This window comes from Hermetia illucens, chromosome 5 (genome assembly GCF_905115235.1).
Source record: "Hermetia illucens chromosome 5, iHerIll2.2.curated.20191125, whole genome shotgun sequence".
Taxonomy (NCBI): Eukaryota; Metazoa; Arthropoda; class Insecta; order Diptera; family Stratiomyidae; genus Hermetia; species Hermetia illucens.
Window position 1 is genome coordinate 31,204,448 of NC_051853.1, and position 22,995 is coordinate 31,227,442.

The following is a 22,995-nucleotide window of genomic DNA, read 5'->3' on the forward strand; positions in this document are numbered from 1 at the left end:
TTCCAGGCCATGCTGGGTTGGAAGGCAACGAGGCAGCGGATGAACTAGCCAAGAAGGGAGCAGGGATGCCAATACTCGGGCCAGAACCCTTCTGTGGAATCGGAAACGGTTTCATGGCGATGAATCTAAGAAACGAAGAGAATCGGTTGAGGGAACTATATTGGGCGAGCCTACCAGGGATGGAGCAGTCCAGGATGTTTAATGGGGGATACGAACCCATGCGCACAAAGGATTGCTTAAACCTCACCAAAAAGAACCTCCGAATCATAGGGAACCTGGGGATATGTACGGACACTGCCTGCAGGTTCTATGCGGAGTGTGATGAAACCTCAATACACGTTCTGGGATGGTGTCCGCCACTTGTACAAAGTAGGTCGATGCATACCAGATGCAAAATTGAAAGATCTGGAAGTAGAGAATATACTAAAGTTCCTGACGGTTGTAGGCTTGCTTCAGATACTATGATTAATAGGTACACTACAACCAGTACAAGAGGCACGATAGTTTTTTAAGGACGTTGTACGACTTTCCCTTAACAGAATAACAATAATAAATAAATTGGAATCTGAATGAAAATGCCTTTCAATTTTAACATTCAACTGTTCAATTGCTGATCAATTTCTCGCTAATATCACAACCATTTCTTAGTTCTTCCTCAAACCACCCAAGGCACCAAATCATAAAATAAAACCCGTCAACCGGGTAACCCTCTAATCAGAGAACATCTGCTCTCCCGATTTCACTGTTTTGACAGTTCTTTTCAGTGTCACTGTGGTCCACGTTCAATAGTTTAGTGCGGTCCAATTGCCGAAAACCATCTAAATTGTACGTATTGCACTTGTGCCAATTAAAAGTGGTAAAGTAATGAGAGATCTTTGATTTGTGTGCAAACAATTTCCATTGAAACTGAATGAATCGCACGCCTAGGAAGTGTAGAATCGAGAGGTGATTTGAGGTTAGATGCCGAATGCCCTCTAATAGTACACGGAAATGGTTTCGTTTCTTATTTTAGAACACTAACCAATAGATGAGGCGGTTTTTGCGAATTGCATCTTGAATTTAGTGAAATTGGTGGGGGCGACACTCTCAACCGGCGTTTTAACTCTTGCCGGTGCACCGGCTTCCCTTTTGTCATACTAGGGATGGAGTGGACAGAACTTCCCTGCAGGGTGGGAAGCTTCCCGGTAGAAAGATCGATGGCAAAACGAAAGTGAAACCGTGTCAGTACCCAGTGGGTGGATGCAGTCATAAATTGTGACAACCTCTAATGTGTGTAGCAATATTGTCCCCACAGTTTAGGTCACTTCTGACTTGCAGGGCAGTCTGCAAACTTACAAACAATCTACATTCTGCGTCGAAATAATGCACTTACTCCGTTATTAAAAAATCTATTCTTCTTCGGATAAATCGCCTTCGTCTTGCTTTGAACATCCTACTGCGAAGGAGTAGCATTAATTTCGTGGAGCCGGAACGTAGCTAACTTCTGAGAGTTTACCAACTTTATCACTGAACCCCTGAATAGAAGAATAGACATGACCATACTTTCATCCCGGACCATATGGTTTTCCACCATCAGTTCTCTCCTAGTTGAGATTTCACTGTGGTGTAGTAAGTAAGGTCGCCTTCAACAGATGGGTCGGAAAACCAAGGCGCTTAATATTAGCAAATGTTTCTTGTTAGTTTTTTCACTGGAGCCTCTTTCTCCAACACCTATTTACTACTTGCAAGCCTAGTCCCTTTCAGTTTTTGCCTCTTATATGGATCTTGGCGCAACATTCGACAGCAACCTTCAACTTAATTACCTTGATCGTTGATAGACGACATCTTCCCAGTAGTACTCTGGAGGAGGTATAAATCACCTTAAGAGTCTTTTCTAAGAATGGTAAGGGACAACATAGCCTTGGGATACATGGCAAGCACTTGGAGGGAAGCAAAAGTGGTATTCATTCACCTTAAATCTTTCAGAACAATTTACCTTACATCGTTCGTACTGAAAACGGCGGAGAATATCATAGCCAACTATATTAGAAGAAACGTTCTAATGCGCAATCCCCTACATCAGTGTCGGAATGCTTACCGGGCAGGGGGAGCAACCAAAACTAACCTGTATCAGCTGACAGATATAGTACGAGATGTCATAGAAACAAAGGAAATAGCACTGTGTGTGTTTTTGGGCATCGAAGGAGCAGTCGATACAGTCGCACACAGAGATACGAGATGCCATAATCCGCAAGAGAGTGGGAAACACCCTGGCCCTTTAAATGGGCAGAATGCTAGAGATTAGGTAAATAGAAGTATCGACAGGTACAAAGTCTACTGTCATGAACACTAATCAAGGTTGCCCACAAGGTGTGGAGCATGGTAATTGATAAATTCCTAAGGGAGCTAACAGAAACTGGAATACAGGTCCAGGGCTACGCTGATAATATCGTTTTAATTTGTAAGGGCAGATATAAGGATACCCTATGTGAAAGAATCCAACCTGGTCTAAGAGTTACTGGTGCAGGAAGGTGGGGCTGCGCATTAATCCAGCCAAAAGCACTAGGAAGGACATTTGCCTCTGCCCTGGTAAGAAACCGTAAAGCCGCCATCGCTTCACTTTTTTGGCATGCTTGATCACCTGAGAGCCATTCGGCGAAATAACAAAGAATTAGACTAGACCAAAAACTACTCCGGAAGACTCAGATGGGGAACATATGTCGGAAAGCCACAAGGGCTTTTGTGACTTGCAGATCCATCATCATCATCAACGGCGCAACAACCGGTATCCGGTCTAGACCTGCCTTAATAAAGAACTCCAGACATCCCGGTTTTGCGCCGAGGTCCACCAATTCGATATCCTTCTACCTCCTCCTCCTACCGGTTGTTGCGCTGTTGATGATGATGAAGCGAGTTTGTCAAGAACTGCGGAATTACTGATGCAATACACGCTTAGCGGTTACTAATGAGGAAGCACCGCCAGAAGTATCGCTCTCTTTAGATTACAGTTTTAGATCTAGAGAAAGTGTTTGACCGTGTGCCACTGTATGCTCTGCGGCAACACCTAGTACCAGAAGAACCCGTTCCCTGGGTTAAACTGCTCTAGCACTATCCAAAAAGTAAAGTTTGAAGTGGGGCAGGTGTATCAAAACCGCTTCTTGTCTCTGTTGATGCTCATCAAGAAAGCGTCCTCTCCTCCTTGTTCTTATTACGAATACTGCCACATCCAACGTCCAGCGCCCTATGCATTGCTTTATGCAGATGACTAGCAACTTGTTCAACTGAACGCCTGGACAGTCTCAGACTGAATCTGTATCAATTCCACCATCACAATCAGTGGTACTGAACTGCCCTCCCTAACTGCATTAGGAAATTGTTTCAGCCACCAACGCAAGTTTGATGAAGTGGTGTTCCACAACTTCCGTTCTTTGTGATCGACGCATCAATGATTGTCTCAAACCCAAAATTCATCACAGTATCGTTCGCCATGTTCCCTCTATGGTTCTGAGTATTGGCCTACTATAAAAGCCAGTGAACGGGGACGAAAATGTTACGTTGGGTCACTGGCGTAACACACCATAATCACTTTCGAAATGAGGACATCCACGGTCGATACGAAATTGTGAGAGGGGTCTTCAATGGTAGAAATATGTATTCGCGTTGACGAGAATTTATTTGCCAGCATTAGTCTAAGTATCGAAGTTGGTAGGAAATGACCGAAAGCCCGGCGAAAACAACGATGACTTGATACGCTGGATGGTGGTTTGAAGGCTTCGCGACTCCATCCATATCCGACCTTTTACCGAAGAAAATGCAAAACCAATCAAGACAGGCCATTCCCACTTCCGAACGAGACAAAAACTGAACAAGAAGATCGACTGAAAAAACACTACCAAAATATACAAACTATCGACCGCCCTCGATATTCCGCCTCAGCGTAATCGAAGTGTTTGAAGAAAGATGTCATCACGTTCTGCGATCAAGGACATAATGACAAGAAATTCTCTTGAGTTTTAGTCTCCATGCAGCACGTGAAATTTCGCGCCATATGTCGCTGTTATAATATCTATTAGGTAGAGCAGTCCCGATGCACTCCCTATCGATGCTATCCAAAGGCTCGAAATGGACGAAAAGCAGGTTTAAGCGGGTTTAAACTTCGCACACTACTCTACACGGATGAGGAGAGTATTAAGGTGGCCGGTATTTCCAGAGCGGAAACCAATCTCCTTCTGCCAAATAAATCTTCGAGATATTCTTCGATATCTTCCAAGATGAGTTTAATTAGTGTCTTCACGACAGCAAGAAAAACAAATGCACCTCCAGTTGTTGCATTTAAGACGGGTGTCCTGTCTGGAAATCTCAACGATCATCCTTCTCTTTTAGTCACTGAAAAAGATCTCAGATTCCCAGGATCGGTTGTAAGGTACAATTCCCCGAGGACAACTTCAATGCCTATGGCTATACTCCATCCGCTCCCATTGATAGCAAAGATGGTCTTGCTTCTGGCTAGAAAACCAGTCTGTTATAGCTTCTTTAGTGCGTAAGGTAAAGCCACTTTTGATGGTGGCCCAGCGCTCGTCAAAGTTAAAGTGTGTGTCGTTTGTGCAGGAAGAAAGTTTTTCCACTGCTGAGATCGTAGACACGAGCCGTGTTGAATTTAAAAAGCCGACGCTCTATTCCCAATGCAGAGCGTTGGAATTTGCAGAAATTTACAAACCTTTCACCATTTTTGTTACAGTCAAAAAGATCATGCCTCCTCACCGCATGCCTAAGTAAGATGTTGTCAAAACCCACTTTGGCAGATTGCCCATTGCAATCACAATGTCACCTCTAGATTTACATTTGTTTGCTCATAAAAAGCATCCTTTACAAGAAATCTCCGTTAGTGCGTAGCAATGCACAATTGTTGTGCTCCTTAATCTAGATCGGAATCAAGCAGTCGCGCTGCGGTAGCCACCAGCAACAGGTCGTCACCAGATTCTTGTCTACTACAACTAGGCTTTCCAGACTACAAAAGTGCAATGCCATAAGAGAGAGAGAGAGAGAAGTGTCCTCTCCAGAGTACCATCGATCTCACTCCGCTTAGGCCCAGAGTCTCCAGCCTAGCTTTCGCGAGCACATCACAAAAACCAAATCGTTTTCGATTGTCAAAGGTCATAACCATGAGACCGTTCCCTATCCAAAGCGCAATTGACGTCTCAGGAGAAAGAAAGATTCCAAATTTCTATTTCCATTCGCTTTTTTACGACAAACGAGCAATGCTATGAGTGTACTCTTAAATCCTAGTTCAATGCTGTTATCTTGGTGTTTTGAAAAAATGAACATCGTTTCCATCTTCAGTAGTGCCACAGAGGCCTTATACACACTATGCAAATTTGCCAGTAACTTTCATTGGGATTGAATTCTTCAATTCATATTAGATACAATATTCTGACGAGCACTAAGGTAAGGTAAGGTAAGGTAATGTGGCCTTAATCTGTTACAAACGTGTACGTTTAACGGAAATAGATCCCCATTTTAATTTTGATCTTAAAATGTTTATTAGAAACATCCTAAATAGACACCAATTGGATCAATGGATCAAGTGGACAAATGCAAATCTCCCAACAATGTTCGAACTACGATAATCTTTTTCATATTCTCCCCCAGGAAAACGAAAGTCGATTCAAAGCACAAAATGATTTCATTCAGTTTTCAATGTAATATTTTCCCCAGTACGATAGGAAAATGCGCTGCACACAAAGCACAACTCAACCTTTTAGATGGCGCATTTGATTTTGATGTTGATTATCGATAATTTCAGATAATGGCACCGAAAAAAGTCGAAGAGCCGGAGAAGAAGCCGCTGATTGGACGTGTCGGAACGAATTTACGTGTCGGCATCGTTGGCGTACCGAACGTGGGCAAATCTACCTTCTTCAACGTCCTCACAAAAAGTGCAGCACCGGCTGAAAACTTCCCCTTCTGCACCATCGATCCCAATGAGAATAAGTATCCCAATTTTTCTTTTCATCTTTATTTTTGTATGATTCTGGCTTTTATTACTAACATTTTGCGTTGCTAAAGCACCAGGCCAGAAGGACTTTTCTTTCTGTTGCCTGTATACATGTTGGGGCTGCACTGTGTGCTTTTTGCACATGATGATTGTGTTCGTCGTGAATGCATGATTATTATAATAATTACGTCGTCGTTTTATGGTTAAAAATCGTAGGAAAAATCGCATCGCGCGAATGTTTGCCAATAACGTTTTCGCGGTGACTTGGTTGTTGCCTGTAAGAGCTGTAATTTCTGATGCATAGAAGACCCGAGAGACTACAGGACGGAAGGTAGAAATCAAGTACCTGTCTGTCGATATAATAGTCGAAATCTGAAGCCCGGGGGCAAACTTCTGGTTGGTAAAAACTGATATTATAGCAATTGAAATGACTGCAAAATTATCTGTACGTAGAATTAAGTGTTTTATGGCTGAAGGGAATGTATGAAGCTATAAAATAAGACGCGATATGTTGACTAGTTAGCTAGAAAGGTCTGTCGATTAGATGCAGTTAGAGTAACTAGAGGAATCCGATGATAAAGATCTATTAACGACCACACCTTGAATTCAGGAAACAATTTGGATTTCAAAAGGATGTCGTGTGTAAATGTTGGTATTGGTGAAATGTTTGAATACAGATATTTATGATCCTAGTTGTTTTTTATTGGGTTCCATCATTAAGTCACTTTATCATGTAATAAGTCTTATCTCGCTTATTTTTTATTGGTGATAATACATTCGATATTTACATAAAACATAATCATTAATTTTTGTAAGGATATATCTACACCGGTGCATTAGTTCAAGCGGGTCCGCAGAAAGCGACGGAGAGATCGTTCCAATGAAGAGATATTTCCTTATAGGCGTGGACAGTGGTGCCCTTAATAATTAGAAAGTCGCAGAGGCATTGAAGAATATTCGGAGGAGGCTACTTTTGAGAAACGACCGTATATGCTTTCTAATTGCTACTTTGGGATCGCAAATTTGCGGTTTGGTTTAACACCATCGACTCTCCTCTTGGAAAAGTATTTAAGTATTCGCATCTGGATTTAGCTCTTTGCTATTTCGAATAGGCCACTCTGAATTTGATATTCATTAAGCATTTCCTCATGCTTGACATTGTGCTGAAATCCCTAAAGAATAGTGAGCCTTAGCTTCTTGTAGTCATGGCTGTGGAAATATTAACCATTCAGGAGTTTAATTTTTTCTTGTCTCCACTTGGACAGATCGTTGTGATAGCAGATATGAGGGGTGGTCCAAAAGTTATGATAATCTGTTATATCCAGTTAACATATAAAAATAAAAAAAGTGTTTTTTTCTTGCTTGCTTATATACCTTCTCGGTCAGCATAAAAAATCATAAACATAAATCACGATTCTAAGAAGCTACATTCATTTGAACACGAACAGATAAAAGGTTAACATTAAAATGGGAAAAATGAAATCTAGGCAATCATCAAATATCCCTGCTTAAAAAAATGTATACCAAAGATACACACAGTGACTTTGTGAAGGCATTGAGGGATTCTGTTCCTTCATAATCCACAGTTGCACGCTGGGCAGAACGTCCACTGAAGACAACATCGCGAAGAACGCGCATCTACGTCCCTCACTGCAGAAAAAGTCGAAGATATTGTGTTGGCAGATCGAAAATTGGCAATCACGTCACAAGGACCTCATATGGCAGCCATCAGTGAATCGTTGTGAACGAATTGTGCATGAATAAAATCTCTCCACGTTCGCTACCGAAAGTCTTGGCCAACGAGCAAAAAAAAACCAGTCGAAGGAGGACTTGGAAAAGTTCTTAGCGCGAACCCAGATTCATCATTTTGACCCTGCAAAGAAACAACATATACATGACTTGAAAAGGAGCCACATCATCAACGCCGATGAATTTTAAGCCTTCAAGGACTACGAGAAAGTTTATGGAATCCGTTGTCTATATTATATTATTCGGAAAAGAATTACGGGCTCTTACTACGCAGACCAAATAAGAAGATTGCTAGAGGCTATCAAGAAGAAAGGCACGGCGAATTGCGAGCTGGCCTGCTCTTTGTGATGGTCGCTGTTACGGTATTTTTAGAGAGTCAAGATCCTTTTCTAAGGAGATCTTGGGTTTAGAAAAATATTGGAGTAAATGAATGTATTCACTTATTGTGGGACTACGTTGAAAAATAAATTATTTTTTCAATTCTAATCCACGTGCTTTACTTTCATTATCATTACTTTTGGATCACACCTCGTATAAGCCCCTTCCTATGAATCCATGTTGCTTTAATACAATTCTTTTGTTTGAGTTGTACACCGTCAAGGATTCATCTTCATAAATTTAGACCTGGAGATATCAACGTAGAGTCGGAACCCCATAAACCGCTCGCTTTATCTTCGGCATGAAGACAATCTTAACCTCCTGCCAAGAGGCAAGCACGCTGCCCAGAGCAAGACACGTCAGAAAAACATTTCTTAGAAATCGGTCTAAGTGCTCTATGCCCTCTTTTAGCATTAATAATAATAGTCATGGGCGCAACGATCCATTTGAATCAGGGCCTTCAATTGTGTTAGAGCACGCACTTCATTCAAGACCGTAACGGTACACTACAGGATTATAGTACCCTGTAGGAAGCAATGTGGTCAGCATTGCGCTGGCCCGAGGTTATTACCCTGATCTGACTCAGGTACTCATTCACAGCTGAGTCGACTGGTATCCGACGTCAAGTTACGATACAAATCCCACTATCACCAGTAAGATTTGAACCGCGACCTTCCGTACGACAGCCTTGTGCTCTAACCACTGGGTTATCCGGATAACCACTTTCATCGGTAATCACCGCTTAAGTGCAACCCACTTCTACCACGTGTTCTTCCGGTTGGTGTTCTTCCAAAAGAATCTATACTGTATAAGTTCCATCCAGTTTTCTAAGATAGTCCAACTAGGCCGACCTATTCCTTTTCACAGCCTTACCGCGTTCGCCTTGAGTAATAAGGCTAGTCTCATCAAATCACCCTAAAACTGCGATTTAGACTTCCCAATTGATCTTCTGTCGCCAAAGGACCGACACACCCTACGCCTTTTTGGACCAAAAGACGTAGGGGCACACCCTACGTTCGCGGTCATCAGGCCAACTGAATTGAAGCTCCTCTAGAGTTGTATTTGCTACTGCCCCGACAAATATGCTGAATTTTTGCATCACAACCTATAAAAAGTTCTAGGCCACTTGATTCTGCATATGCTATCAGACCCCTTATTTCTCGCGTCGAACCATCGAGAATCAGCAGAGGCAACTATGACGTTTCGCCTCTTGTCGATAATCTGCTATTGTAAGATGACCGCAACTGAGTCCTGGAAACAAAATTGTCTTAGCATGATTGCCCTTTAACCATTTTGACATCAGGACACGGACTCTCGATCTTGAAAATCTGACGTCGAAAAATTAGTCAACAGGGGGATTCCAGTTTCTCTCATTATTCTTGCTGGCCGCGCCGTAGAATGCAGGCTTTCCACTCAAGTCGAATACATGGCTTCCACAGATTTCTCCGAACATGAATCTGATAAGCCCTTCAAAACCCGTGCCTCGACCGCGACTGAATTAATTAAAGCCGCGGGTGGATTGGAAACCTGTGACTGCTTATCGCTTGGAGAGATAAAATCCGTATCTTCAGGTTTTGGACACTTTAGTGTAGTAGTCAACTACTACAGGCTACCCCACCACGCATCCCCTTCACGGTGGTATCTGGGAATAGTAGACCATATCCACCGCTGGACGTTTTCCACATCGGTCTTCGTCCTCAGCAAAATTCCAAATTAATATGCTAGTGGAACAATAACGAACAACAAATCAGCAATAGCAATTTCAGCACCAATTTTAGACGTCGCAGGAATTAGGACACCAGGGCATCTTTTAAATAAATTCCTTGCAGAATTCCTAGGTACTTGTAGAAGTCTGTCTCGGACATAGCCCGAATCTGGATTTTACCAATGCTATGTCCATGATGCGGCTCGTGTCAACCGGCTTGGATTCGATAATTTTATAAAACAAGTCCCATCCAAATATCACGGCTATACTACTCATTCGCTCACCTATATGCATCAGACTTTTAAAATTGTCATGAGTACCAGCATACAGCTTGGTCTAAGTACATCAAGTACACTAACTTTACTAGTTTCGAGTCAATGCGATATAGACGTGGAACATGGATTAGCCAGGTATGTGGAACGCTGTCAACAGCCTTGGCGTAGTCGATATAGCAACTAAACAGATTTCTACGTCCTCCAGTAGTTTGTCCTACAACTACCTTGTCAATGACGAGTTAGTTTTTGCAACTCCTGGATGCCGGCAGCCACGGTCCACGAACAGAATGTTGTTGATTTCGAATTGCTCATGGACCCTTCCACTAACAATGGACGTTATGCAGTTGAGGCTTCTATCCCGTTTTTCGGGACAAGGTAGGTAAATCTGCAAGTGAGAGAAGGTGTAAACACATCTGGCCGACTAATGGCCTGATTTATACACAGCACCATGTACCAAAAATTTTGCACCTCATTTTGTCCAAACTTTAAGTTGTTTATGGCTCGCCGAACGTCCTCTTAGGTAACATCCGCGAAATTCATGCCCGGGATAATATCATGGTGGGTGCCTTCTGTGGCCATCCATTCAGCCTGGTGAGAGAATAACCTCCAAAGTCCACCCCAATATTCTTTTACTTGCATTATCGAAAATCGAATTTTCTGGACGCTCTGTTAGGATATATTAGTTTACCTGAAAAACTCCGGTGGTTGCTTGCGTATGTTGCATTTTGAACACGCCTGGAATGGTTTGGGCCACTCACCCAACTGCCCACGTCGAAACGTTTCTGCTCAAGTGGGTTCACAATTCCAATTACAGATATTTATTTCACTGAGAATGGCATATTTTTGGTAAACCTGATTTAAATTAGTATAACAATATCTTGCCTCAATGAGTCGTCTCGAAATTCTAAACGAATTTTCAACGACATATCAGCACACATTCGAGACGCAATCTCATCATTGGAGATAGAATTCTCAGAGTAGTTGGAGGTGCATAGACTGTGGGAATACCAGGACTATGCCAAGTAGTCATTTATGAAACTTCTATAAACGCTCTTTGGAACCCCTTCAGGAAGCGGTTCTGTGGATACCACCTCTGCTCTCATCGACTCTTGCCCAACAGTTTTCGTTAAGACCTCAAATCGAGCACACTTATGATGCCTGGAATTTTTCCGCTGCGAGTAATAAAGCGGTACTTGTCCCGCTGTACAGTGACATGCGCGTATTGCGGGAAACGCTCGGCAAATCTTTGGTGCAACAATGTGCGATAATATGTTGTACGTATCCCCGCCGTTGTAATTTCGTAGTAGGAGTAGCTGATCGTTTCCTCAGTCCATTGAATCAGCTGCCTAGGCAAACCTGTTGAAGCGGTGGCAATCGATTGTGGTGAAACAGCTGCAGCAGGCAGAACCATAAAATTAAGACGACTAACGACGTTGTCGGTGAACCATAAAACGTGAGAGCAAGTTGCTCTCCATTTGGTCCGGTAGAACATCAATATCCCAAACAAAAAAAGGCAGAACAGTGGTCCCTGTCATCGCGGGGACTAAACAAAGGACTGCAGCACGGTTGACGGTTTCGACGCCGCCCCAGTCGCTAAGTCAGACAGCTTCCTCAGTCATTAATCCGCAAGACCAAAAAGTTCTTGCTCTTTTCTCGCATACTGCCTCAGTGACGCTGCAGTGGCATACAGCGATTTAAACAGAAGCTATCATCCCTCCTTCAACAACCAGGCTTAAACCGTCTCTTCTAAATGGTTTTTCGTATTCTGGAACAACTTCTATCCGCAAACCAGAGACGGGTCAACGACCGTAAATACACGCGATCTTAAGAGGGCATTAGTACATGAATATTAGTAAGTGTCCATCTATCCAGTCGCATCGCCAGCAAAAAGGATGACCATATTTTTATCAAACCTGGTACCTGCTTATAAGGATAATAGAACTGAGCCATAGCCTGATCGGCGGTAATGAAAAAAGGGGATAATGTGAGTTCCTGCTTTACACGTATCTGCAAACAAGAGATGAACTGCACAATGACCAAATGAATAATCCTTTGTTGATAAAATTTATTTTATTGTAGGATAATAGTACAGGATATCATGATATATAATAGAAGAATTACAAAATGTTCAATGACACAAACTAAATAAAACCACTAAGCCTCCACAGGTGAGTCTTCGAATTGAATATAAGGATTACCCTCTCTTAAGCATTTTGTCAGCCGTGATTTCAACAAGGAACATTCGAACAAATATTTAGATAAAACCCTCTGGTAGAGCCTCGTTATATCACTGCTGTTGTTGGGATTTGTCATTTTCAAAAATAATCCTATATATATTGCGGCCGAATCCGCAATGCTCAACGCAAAGTGTTTCGGTCGTTCTTCGGCTAATGCTGTTAACGCTTGTACTATGACTTCAGCTGTTAAATTGCCATAGTCAATTTCCATATCTTTCAAATCCCAGTCTGGATGGGGTTCCTCCAGTACAAAGTCGACATAGTTGAAATAATGTTCAGGATTTTTTAAAAACTCCAGGGCACATTCAGCTGACGCACAAAGGTACACCTGAGAGAGAAATAATGATATAGTCATCCTGAAATAAGTTCTATCAAGCCCCTACCTTTCCGCGGTAGTAAACTGCATACTCATGACTCCCAGAAACAATCGTCCGGTTTGAATCGAATGTGACAACGCATCGTCCCTGATATTCGACATGGATAGAGAAATAATTCGTCACCAGAAACGGAACATAAAGCGGCAAATAGTTGGGATCTGGTGGCAAATACCTTTTACTATTCATAATCAAATCGAAGCGGTGTTGATCGCATGACCAATAAAAGTACTGCCGATGTTGTACTAAATTTTCTCGGAACATGTTCTTGGACAGAAGAGGTTTCTTTTCTGTATTCCACATGTACCATCTCGGAAAGTTGAAACGTTCATAGATTCCTTCTGAATTGTAACCAAAGGGTTCGTTGAAAATTTGTTGACATTTTCGATCGTAGAAATCTAGTCCAACCGGGATATAGTCATATTGATACTGAATCAGTTTCTGTTCCTGGCGAAGGCATACTGGACAAAAAAGCTTGAGACTACTCAGTCGCTTCCGAAATTCATCCCAGAATAAATTGATATGTGATAAACTGAAGCATTTTCCAACAGTCATATTTTTAAAGTAGCCACCAATTTGTCGAAGGCATAGAAAAATTTCTGCACGGGCTTCATCCCATTGCTCCCACTTTGATCCTGTTTTGCTCAATATGGAGACATTGAACAGACGTATGTCATTGGTATTTGTTCTGAAACTTTGCAAGCGTTTTGAATACCTTTTAAATATGATGTAAAGGTCATGAAGTTCTTTCAGAAGGTCAACACACATTTGCGGTCGCTGCTTCATATAAGCACTTTTCCAGTTCCTCCATATCATTTCGAAGGTGGAGTCGACAAGCATTACCAAGGTAAAGGCAACATCATTTTTCGCTAGCTCAACGACATCTTCAGCGTCCATTTGATAGTTGTCTAGAATAAATCCATTAGGACTACAATTCCTTGCAATATGAATTGATTCGATAAACATTTTTCGGGATGGAATACTTTCAGGACCATTTCGGACTAGATATGAACATGGGAATTTTTTTCTAATGAATCTGTAATGGGATATAGAGGATGTAATTAGCGAGATTCGTCATTAGATGATTTTCTAAAAGTATAGTAGTAAATTAACATTTTTAATTACTATTAAGTGTGCGTAACACTGATGATGATTAAAGGGGTAGAGCGCAGCCTCCCTTTGCCCTGGATGTGAATCCCAGTCATCATGAATGCTTTGTGCTTCTCTCACTACAGTCAGATTATCACTTGTACAGCATTAATTTTCAAACTAATTTCGGACCTTTCCTAATTCGTCTCAAACTATTCCAAATCAATTTAAGAGTTTTCCATTTCAAATTCAAACCTCCATCCAAAATGCAGATTTTTCTTTACCCCCAAATGAAGTAAAATTTGTTCCATAACCTTAAAAATGTTACCCTTCGAAACTTAGTTTGGACTCCTTCTACGCATTGCAAGTCAATTGTCCTTGAATTGTCAGTCAGTTAGTTAATTAGTTAAGATGTTAATTTTTTTCTTGAGCACAACCATGTTATTATTCTTGGCTCGATTCAGTAGATATTACGAGTGGGGGGTTCAATGGACGATATCATTTTTCCTCAATCCCCTCGACTACACTTATGACACTTGTTTGCTCTCTCACAAGTTATGACACTCTTCTTATTTGCGTTAATTGTCAGAACATCCAAGACCAAGGAGGATCACGTGCCTGAAGGAGACTTTATCGAAGTAGTTTCCAGGGCCTAAAAAAGAAGACGACGAAGGAAAAGAGGAAACAGCTGACTACGCCGCCAGAGACACGTCTGTGCAAAAACAAGGAGGCTGCAAACGCAAAGCCGAGGAAACGAAGAAGAACTAGACCGTCACCTCTGCTCATTAAGCCGACGGAAGGCAAGACATTTGCGGAAGTCCTAAAATCCGCTACATGATGAAAGAGTAAGTTCTGCGAAGCGGTCAAGGGGTTATTGGAGAAGAAGGCCCTTGTTTCCAGCCTAAAACTCATGTGCTCCTAAGAAATCCGGGATCTTGACTGCCCCACAGAAAAAGTCGAGGTGGAGGAGGCGATAAAGCGTGAATGTCCAGAGGTAACCAATGCCCGGTTAGGTATCACCTCTGTAAATGCTAGAGGCGGTGGTGGAAGTCCCGAGCAATATGCGAAGAAACTCCTTAGCAGCGGGAAAATCAAAATTGGATGGGTACGAATGCGGATAGTCCCCACTAAGTGCTACAGGTGTCTGGACTATGGACACACGTCAGCAGCTTGCAAGCGACTGGACAGCATGCATGGAGATGCAGCCAAGACCTGCAATGAGAACGAGAGTTGCGTTCTCTGCAGGGATCGTGGCGGGTCTGGTGAGAGCATCGCACACACTACGGGCTCGGGACGTTGTCCAATCGTCAGGGCGGAATTGGAAAGGGCTAAGGAGCGAATGGCATGATCCACATTTTACAAATTAACATGCACCGAGTTCGGAACGTCGTTCGACTTCTGGTTCTTGCCGAAGGTCGAGGGAACGGGTTTATCTGGATCGGATGTTTAGGGATAACGTGTTTTAGCGTTCACTGACGCCGGACGAGACGATGCCAGACTTTCGGCGCCAGCTTGATGTTCTGGAGGACGCCGTTTCGCACACGGAGGGACGAATTCTGGTAAGCGGTGATTTTAATGTCAAGGCCCTTGAATGGCACATACCTCAGTCAGACTCCAGAGGGAAACGGATTCTGGAAATGGCGGCGAGAACCGGGCTTGTAGTTTTAAACACCGGATCCACGCGAAAGTCGGCGCCCAAGCTGTGAAGGAAGCATTCCTGGCACCTTTTTTGCGTCGAAATCTCTGACATCATCGGTGGGCGGGTGGCGAGCCCTAGAAAACTTCTCGACAGTACATCGCGTTCGAAGTGGTTGACGCTACTTGCCGCCGAGCACCAACGCGCCCCTCCCCTGCCTATGAAATGTTGCGAGGGTGAAAATCGGGAAGTTCGTAGAACGACGGCATGTGAGGCTTCCAATACCCCGTGGGAATCCCAGCCGCGACAAGCCTTCTATGTACTGCTGCGCCATTTTGGCACAATATTTGAACGCCAACGAGGAGGCATGCGCCATCAAGGCACAATATACAGCAGCAAAAAGGAGACTCCACAGCGTTATAAATAAAAGCAAGCGGCTGGCAAAACCTTGTCAACAACGTGAATGGGAACCCGTGGGGGCTTGTCTATAAGCTAGTCACCCGGAAAATGAGGCCTTTGCGGAGGCCCTGCATACTAAGTAAGAACCAGTCGGACCGCATTGTACGGGCATTGTTCCCCAGTCATCCTATACGGGTTGATGTCAATAGCGCCGAAAGCGTCGAGGATTGCCTCCTTTTCAAAATGACAGAGCTCGAAGAAGAAAGTGGCTAGACTCGCGCTGATCAGTAAGGGTAAAGGAGACCCGTAGCTCCCGTCTGCATACGCATGCGCCAGTTGAGCATACGAAGTTTAAAATTGCCGCAGAGAATAAAGGAAAGGGGAAGAATGCTGCATTTAGAAGCCCAGACAAAGCATGGAACAAATTTTCGTAGGAGTAGGCAAAAACACGTCGTTTCAGCGTTGCAGGCAAGACATTCAGAGGTTAAATGAAGTTCCCAAAGGAAGCATTCCTCTCTCTTGCACTAATATGCTCCGGAAAGCTTGGCGAAAGTTAGCGTCGATCCAGTATTGCAACCACAAGACGCACCCACATTACTTGAGAGCGAATTTTGGATAAAGTACTGACTGCAAGATTCCTTCCAAAATGAGTAGTACAGGGCTCTGCACCAACGGAAACTTCCGATGCAGAAGAGAAGTTGACTTTCTATGAGAAATCGAATGCAATCCACAAGAGGCTTCCTAAGGGGGTCATTGTCATAATAGTGTCTTGGCGTTCGTAATGAAAGTGGTGGGAGATTTGTAGATTCGTGTAGGCTTCGGCGGAAACGAACGAGAAGTCAGATTAACCACATTGCGATTTACCTTCTAGATGTGCTTTAAGGATCATCAGCTAATAGTCGCTTGCGTCCGAGGTCCGCTTGTATGAGTCAGGTGTCGCTCGATAGTGGATGAGCTTAAGGCGGGTACCTTAAATAACCCGCCCGAGGATATTGATGAACATTGAACCGCCATTGAAAATTCTCTGTCCTACTACTCGTCCCGAAGGGGCGTCACAAGATGTGGCTGACTGCGGAATAATGGAAGCGGGTCGATGAACGGAGGGGACTGAAGGCTCTATTGATCGTTACGAGTCATGACAAGCGTGATACGCTCGAGTCCCGATACCGTGTGAAATATCGAGAAGTTCAACGTAGTATACGCCGTGACAAAAGGGAATTTATTATTGCGTTGGCCAAAGAATCAGAAGCTGCCGTAGATAGTTATGATTTCAGAGCCGTATACCGCATTACCAAAGAATCTACATGTGATCGTAAATCTTTCGATGATCCTGTGAAATATATTAACGTTTGACTCCTCATCCAGGATAACGAGCAGCTACAGAGATGGAAAGAACACTTCATTCCAATTTTTAACCAGATCACATCCAGCGAAGTTTTACTTAGCGAGGATGAAATGACTTGTTACCGTACCATGTGGACAAAGGCTGCTCCTCTAGGGAGGTACGGACATCTCGACCATCAATGCACTCAAACAGAGTAAAGCCGTTGCACTTGACAGTCTACCTGCAGTTTCTACAGATCTGCCACTTCCACTTATACAGAAATCCTGGGAATCCAAGACCCAAGAGTGGAAGAAGGCGATGATCGTTGGGATTCCAAAGAAGGGTACACGTTTAATACAAATCTTTTTACAAGAGTGTGATAAAGATATGAACGCTAAAATCAAAAACAATACATACTCCCTCAAATCATTCTTCGTAAACACTTCCATGTTGAATTCCTGCGCAATTCGATTACATAGCGTTGTTATCCCCGAGTAAGGTGAGCCCAGAATAGCTATTCGTGTTGGTGTAACCACTTGAAAAGGGTTATCACCTTTCGCATACATTTTCGGGTTGTTGCAGAATGTTACTAAATTATCCCAACCATTCAAATAGTAAATTAGCTTTCGATACAAGCAAGCATACAGTTTTTGTCTTTTTCGCATTGTTTCGTGCATGTTAGCTGGTATCAGATTGTAAGCATCAACTGGATCAAAGTTCTTGAAGTGGCTATATAGACATATCCCTGTTTCCAGCATCTTCTCCGCCATTTCTAATGGAAGCACGTACACGATATCAAACATATTTTTCCTCTTGCTTCCATGGCTAATAAATGAAAGAGCTCGTTTGTATTGATCTTCCCTCTTCTTCAGAATGAATGGGAATTCAATGACCGGAATTTTATTTTCAACTGCCAGTTTCGCTACAGCTTTTATACCCTCAATGTGATCTTGTAAACTTGGAACATCTTCCTTTTTGAGTTTTTCAAAAGCGTGCGCGGACATATTCTCGCCATTGCCACCCATTTCAGCTTCATTTCTACCCTCGTCTTCGTAAATATACGAAAAATCGCTTCCTAATCCCGCACTTCTCACATCTTCATCGATTATTCCTTCGCTTGCTTCCTCATGAGTGTTTGAAAACAATGTCAGCCAACTCATCTTATCTTCCCAAAAACGGTGAACATGGAGGTTTAAGTTCTGCAGAATATCCTCTGGTCGACCATCCAATATTATAATTACCTCAGGGTAAATATGATTTCGAATCATGTCATGGAATTGCTTTTCATTTGTAGGAAAGCCCTCAAGGAGAAATCCCTCCTTAAAGAAGAAAGGGGTCCATATTAAAATTCAAACCTTTTCTAGCAGAAAAGCATACAAACCGTAAAATACCTCGCAACATGGTTTCCAAGAAAGTCATCACAATATTCGTTATATATCTCAGTTTCCGTTTTATATAAAACTTTCCGCCAGAGATTATTTTTGTCCATGTATTCTTTCAATAATCCTGAAAAACTAGCTGTTTTGAGCTTCATATTTTTCGCAATGAGAGTCGTAACGAACTGGCGATTTAAAACATGGGGGCCAGCTAGACAACATCGGAACGGAGGCGCCACTGGCTCCAAACAAATATGGGCATATTTGAAGGGATGGCTCAAAAACTCCCGAAAAGCTTCCTTGGAAGACATCAGATAATGTCGGTCTTCATATTCTACTGCATATTCTGTTCTCCCAAAAAGTAGCGATTTATAATTGGAATAAATCACTGGACAATATTTTCTTGTATTACCAAACAGAACATATCTTAGTTCGTTTCGCTCCTTCATATTTTCAATATTTTTTTTAGAGATTTCCTCAATATTTATTGATTTTTGATTTTCGGCATCCGAAAACTCCTCCTCCTCCTGTTCCGTCGCAGATTTTGGATGTTGTTTAATATGTCCCAATTTCAACTTAAACGCATCTATATAATGTTTCGTTCGTACTTTTTCAATTTTAACTGTCAATTTTTCGAAGTCACTACTATTTTCACGAAGACGTTTTATGGCATCCTCATCAAGGACAGCAGGTGTCTCCTTAAATACTTGAAAATATTTTTCCAAAACTCTAATGTTGTTTGCTTCCGAAGACCCTTCACTTAAATCCTGTGAAATGATCGTGACATTTTTGCTTTTCAGATATTTTTCGAGAGAATTAAAAGATTTTTCACTGTACGATGTGAGGTCAATCTCTATGCTGGTGAAAAGCTTTTGTAAAGGATTCGTCAGTTCTATATTTTGCAGATTTTTCTGTGAATCCATCGATTTAAACATGCATTCAGTTCCATGGAAAAAAACTGGGAAGTTGCTGATAATGTAAGAGGTGATGCGATGGGCGTCTTTAAAGGGAAGTGCACGCCGATCGAGAAGATCAGATATTGTGATTTTAGGTTTGTCTTTTAGAAATATCACAACATCAGGGAGTGTTTGCTCCTTATGTAAATGCTTCCAAAAGTTCAACTCGACAGGGGCATCGCTTATAATCCACTTTGAATATTGTTGCTTCTTATTCAATTGATGACGAATGTCGCTATCTTGCTTTCGTATCCATTTAGAAATTTGCTGAGCTAAATGTGCTGCGTATTTTGTCTAGTAGAAGAAAAAGATACACGTTAACATTGAATCTTGAGTGATAAAGGACGCTAAATAAGTGACTACAATGACTCCTTTGCAAATAAAACTCCCTGTTGTGTTGCGGCAGCTACACTGCCTATCAAAAACAGAAATGGCAACGACAGTCTCCATTGTCAGATTATTATATCCAGGTAGAAATTATTTCTTCAGTCCATCTTCTTTAGCCTTTTTTGTGGGTAGGGTAGCTGAATTCGCCGGTACGCCGTCAGACTACCAACTAAACACCTCCCCGTCATCAGGGAACTAGCTTCACGCATAACTTCAGACGAACCTTCCCGCTCTCCCGGGTTAAGGAGCCTTCAAGTCAGGGAATTCCTCTCACTAAAGGGAGGGGAGGGGAAGAAGGGAATTATTGGTTCTAAGAATCCCTTGCCATCCGATGCCTCCAGAGGCAACCCGAACATAATACCCCCTGTCTCCGCATAAAGTTATTGGCAAGCCTCATTTCATCTTCCACAAGAAAAAGGTGCGATCGGCGTTGTCCACCACTCCATGCAGAACATAAAGTCAGGAGATCGTATCTTCCCAATTTTGTTCAGGTAAGACTGAAGATCCGCATGTTCACTTGGAAGTTGAGAAAAGAAATAATCAACCTCACCAAGCTTTCAATTCAGCCACGAATTTAGGTTGTCAATGAGCCTCGCACTCCATCTACATCTTGATGAACATTTGCCAAGAGAGTTACCACTCATTTACTGTACGTTGCCGTTCTTCACGAGCCACCACCTCCCTTGAGTCTCCTTACCAAGGTGGACAACGGAGATCACTCCCGCGGTTACAATCATAGCCTGGTTGAAACTGTGCGATAGGCCAACCGCAAAGCTTCCCGTCTCTGCACTTGGGTAAGACGATTACCGTACACCATCTTGTCAAGCGCATCAGTCAGTACCTCCGCACCCTAGCATAGGTTGCATTGCACTCATAAGAAGACGTCTCCTGGTAAGTGTAGAACTCCCAATGTTCATCATTAGCCGACTTAAGGCTGAAACTCCAATTACAGCGTCATCTGCTGCTGCTTTGATTCGCTGGAAGAAGATCATCTTCGTATCGTCGAGCACCAATCGAAAGTACTTAACCATCGATGTGGCCTCTATAATAAACTCGCGCGGAATGCAAGGTCTTCTCTTTTTTGTCAAAATGATTACTTCGGTTTTTTCCAGCACAATGTTGAATTCATGAGCAGCCATCCAGCCCTTACTCATCGCATCAATATGTAAAGTTTTTTTTGCACCTGTTGTACAGTGCTTGCTGCAAGAAGTGTCTCAACATCATCTGCATAAGCGACCATATACGACTTGTCTGGCATGCCAGGTCTTAGCAGACTATCGTAAGAAGCGTTCCAGAGGTTTGACCCTAGGATTGATCAATATACTACCCCCTACGTGATCTCCATGTTTTTCTGGCACTCTAACATCTCATTGAGCAAGGAACAGTCTCTCAGATAATTGCTCAATACTTGCAAGAGGTAGCTCGACACGTGGAATAAGTTTCCAATGCGCCTATCATAGCTGTCGATCTTGCGGAATTGCAGCCTCAGCTCGATGAACCATATCCACGACCTCCATAACTGAATCCAACGTGGATTTCCCTGCTCTAAAACCCAAATGCTTTGGGCGTAATTCCGCGTTACGCGTACGTATCGCTTGGGGAGTCAAATCGTGATGAGTCTCTTTTTCCTTTGTTGATCAGCGCAAGCATTGCCACCTACCATCGTTAAAGAAAAATGCCCTTCTTCAGCCAAGCATGGAATGCGCCGAACACTAGGTGTTGCCGATAGTAAAACACCAGCTTATTATATATACTTCTGCCGGAATAGCATCAACCCTTGGCGACTTCTTATTTTTCTTAGTGAGAACTGCCTATTCAAAACTTTCTCATCAATTCGCGCGGGATGGATATAATACCCGTACAATGCGGTTCATCTGTTCGGCATCAAGTGAGCAGGATTTCCGCTGAGCCCCGATTTGCCGGGTGATAAATTTATAACGGAGTCTCCATAGATAGATCCCCATTCACCTTGTCGATTAGGTCCTGCCAATAGCGAGGTTGGCTTTTGTTTATCGCGCTGGATTTTTCTTTACTCTGTCGTTGTGGAGCATGCTTCCTCTGGGGCGCGGAGCTTATAACACTTCTTCCGCAGGTCGGTAATTTCCGTCATTAATACATAGAAGACTTATCCCATCGAGATGCCTCTGATCCATTAACCTATCAAGTTCATCACTAAATTTACGACAGCTTCAGCTGCAGTGCCACCACTGCCTGAAGTGCCCTCCAACGTAGTACTGTCTGTTTCAAGAGCTTCGACGAACCCCTCAATGTACTTTTACGCCGCATTCCACGCGCAGAACTCACTACTGAGCGACGACACTGGTTATTTCGACGCAAAGGTTGCGCCGACAAGGCTTCCTTCAAAGCCTAAAATCCGGAATGTCCGCGGGAATTTGTTGTTTAAAATTATGAGCCAGGTTCTCGCCGCCATTTCGCTGATATTGAAGTTGCCCCCTACCAGGATCTACCTGTCCTGCAGAGCATCAAGCCGGCGTCAAAACTCCGACATCGCTTAACACCAAAATCAGACAAAGTCATCCCATCGACCTTGGGCATGAGCCCGAATTCGGATGCCGTCCCGAACCCAGAAATCGAGTTCTTTTTCCGGGACTAGTCATTATTCAGCACTAGATCAGCCTTCACTTTGTAATGCTGCACTCCTGTCAAATCCCCTGTAGCACTTGGTAGGGGCTATCCACATTCGCGTCCTACATACTACCAAACCAATTCTGATTTTCCCGCTATTAAGGAGTTTCCTCCCGTATTGCCCTGCAACTTCCACCCCAGCGTGATTTTCATTCCGAGAATTAGCAGTGGTGATTACTATCCGGGGATTAGTATACTCTGAACATTCACGCTTGATGGACTCCTATTTCGATGTTTTCTGCGAGATAGTCAAGATCTCGTGTTTCTAGAGATTATATGCGCTGTGGACAAGAAACCTTAGCCTTCCTTCCCGGTAGCCCTTTCACCGTCAGGCAGAATGTACTCTTGTTTATCCTTACATCGGGCCTAATGCGACGAGCACTCCGCCACCGTTCGCTTTCCATACGAAGATCAAATGCCTGCTCCACTGCCTTCGGACTTGAGCTTATAGCGAATCAGGCTGGGAAATTCCGGAAATGTCTCGGTTTAA

The 22,995-nt window shown here is 43.0% G+C and overlaps 2 protein-coding genes across 2 annotated transcripts in view; one reads left to right on the forward strand and one right to left on the reverse strand.

Annotated features, from left to right (window-relative positions):
- The first annotated feature begins 732 nt into the window (after positions 1-732).
- LOC119656752 (obg-like ATPase 1) overlaps positions 733-22,995 on the forward strand; it is a 44,820-nt gene continuing 22,557 nt past the window's right edge. The window contains exons 1-2 of the mRNA XM_038063315.1: positions 733-825; positions 5,783-5,966. Coding sequence (XP_037919243.1) covers positions 5,786-5,966 — 181 coding nt within the window. The 5' untranslated portion in view covers positions 733-825; positions 5,783-5,785. The remainder of the gene's footprint in view (positions 826-5,782; positions 5,967-22,995) is intronic.
- LOC119656753 (adenylate kinase 9-like) lies at positions 11,756-13,477 on the reverse strand. Its single transcript, XM_038063316.1, has 2 exons — positions 12,702-13,477; positions 11,756-12,646 (listed from the first exon to the last, which is right to left on the reverse strand). The coding sequence occupies exons 1-2, from the start codon at positions 13,458-13,460 to the stop codon at positions 12,236-12,238; spliced, it is 1,170 nt and encodes a 389-aa protein (XP_037919244.1). The 5' UTR covers positions 13,461-13,477; the 3' UTR covers positions 11,756-12,235.

Bases quoted from the DNA above. Each gene is read 5' to 3' on its own strand.
- LOC119656753 (XM_038063316.1), bottom strand. From the start codon at position 13,460: ATGTGTGTTGACCTTCTGAAAGAACTTCATGACCTTTACATCATATTT. The intron at 12,647-12,701 runs GTAGGGGCTTGA...TTTCTCTCTCAG, and splicing joins CAGTTTACTACCGCGGAAAG to GTGTACCTTTGTGCGTCAGC.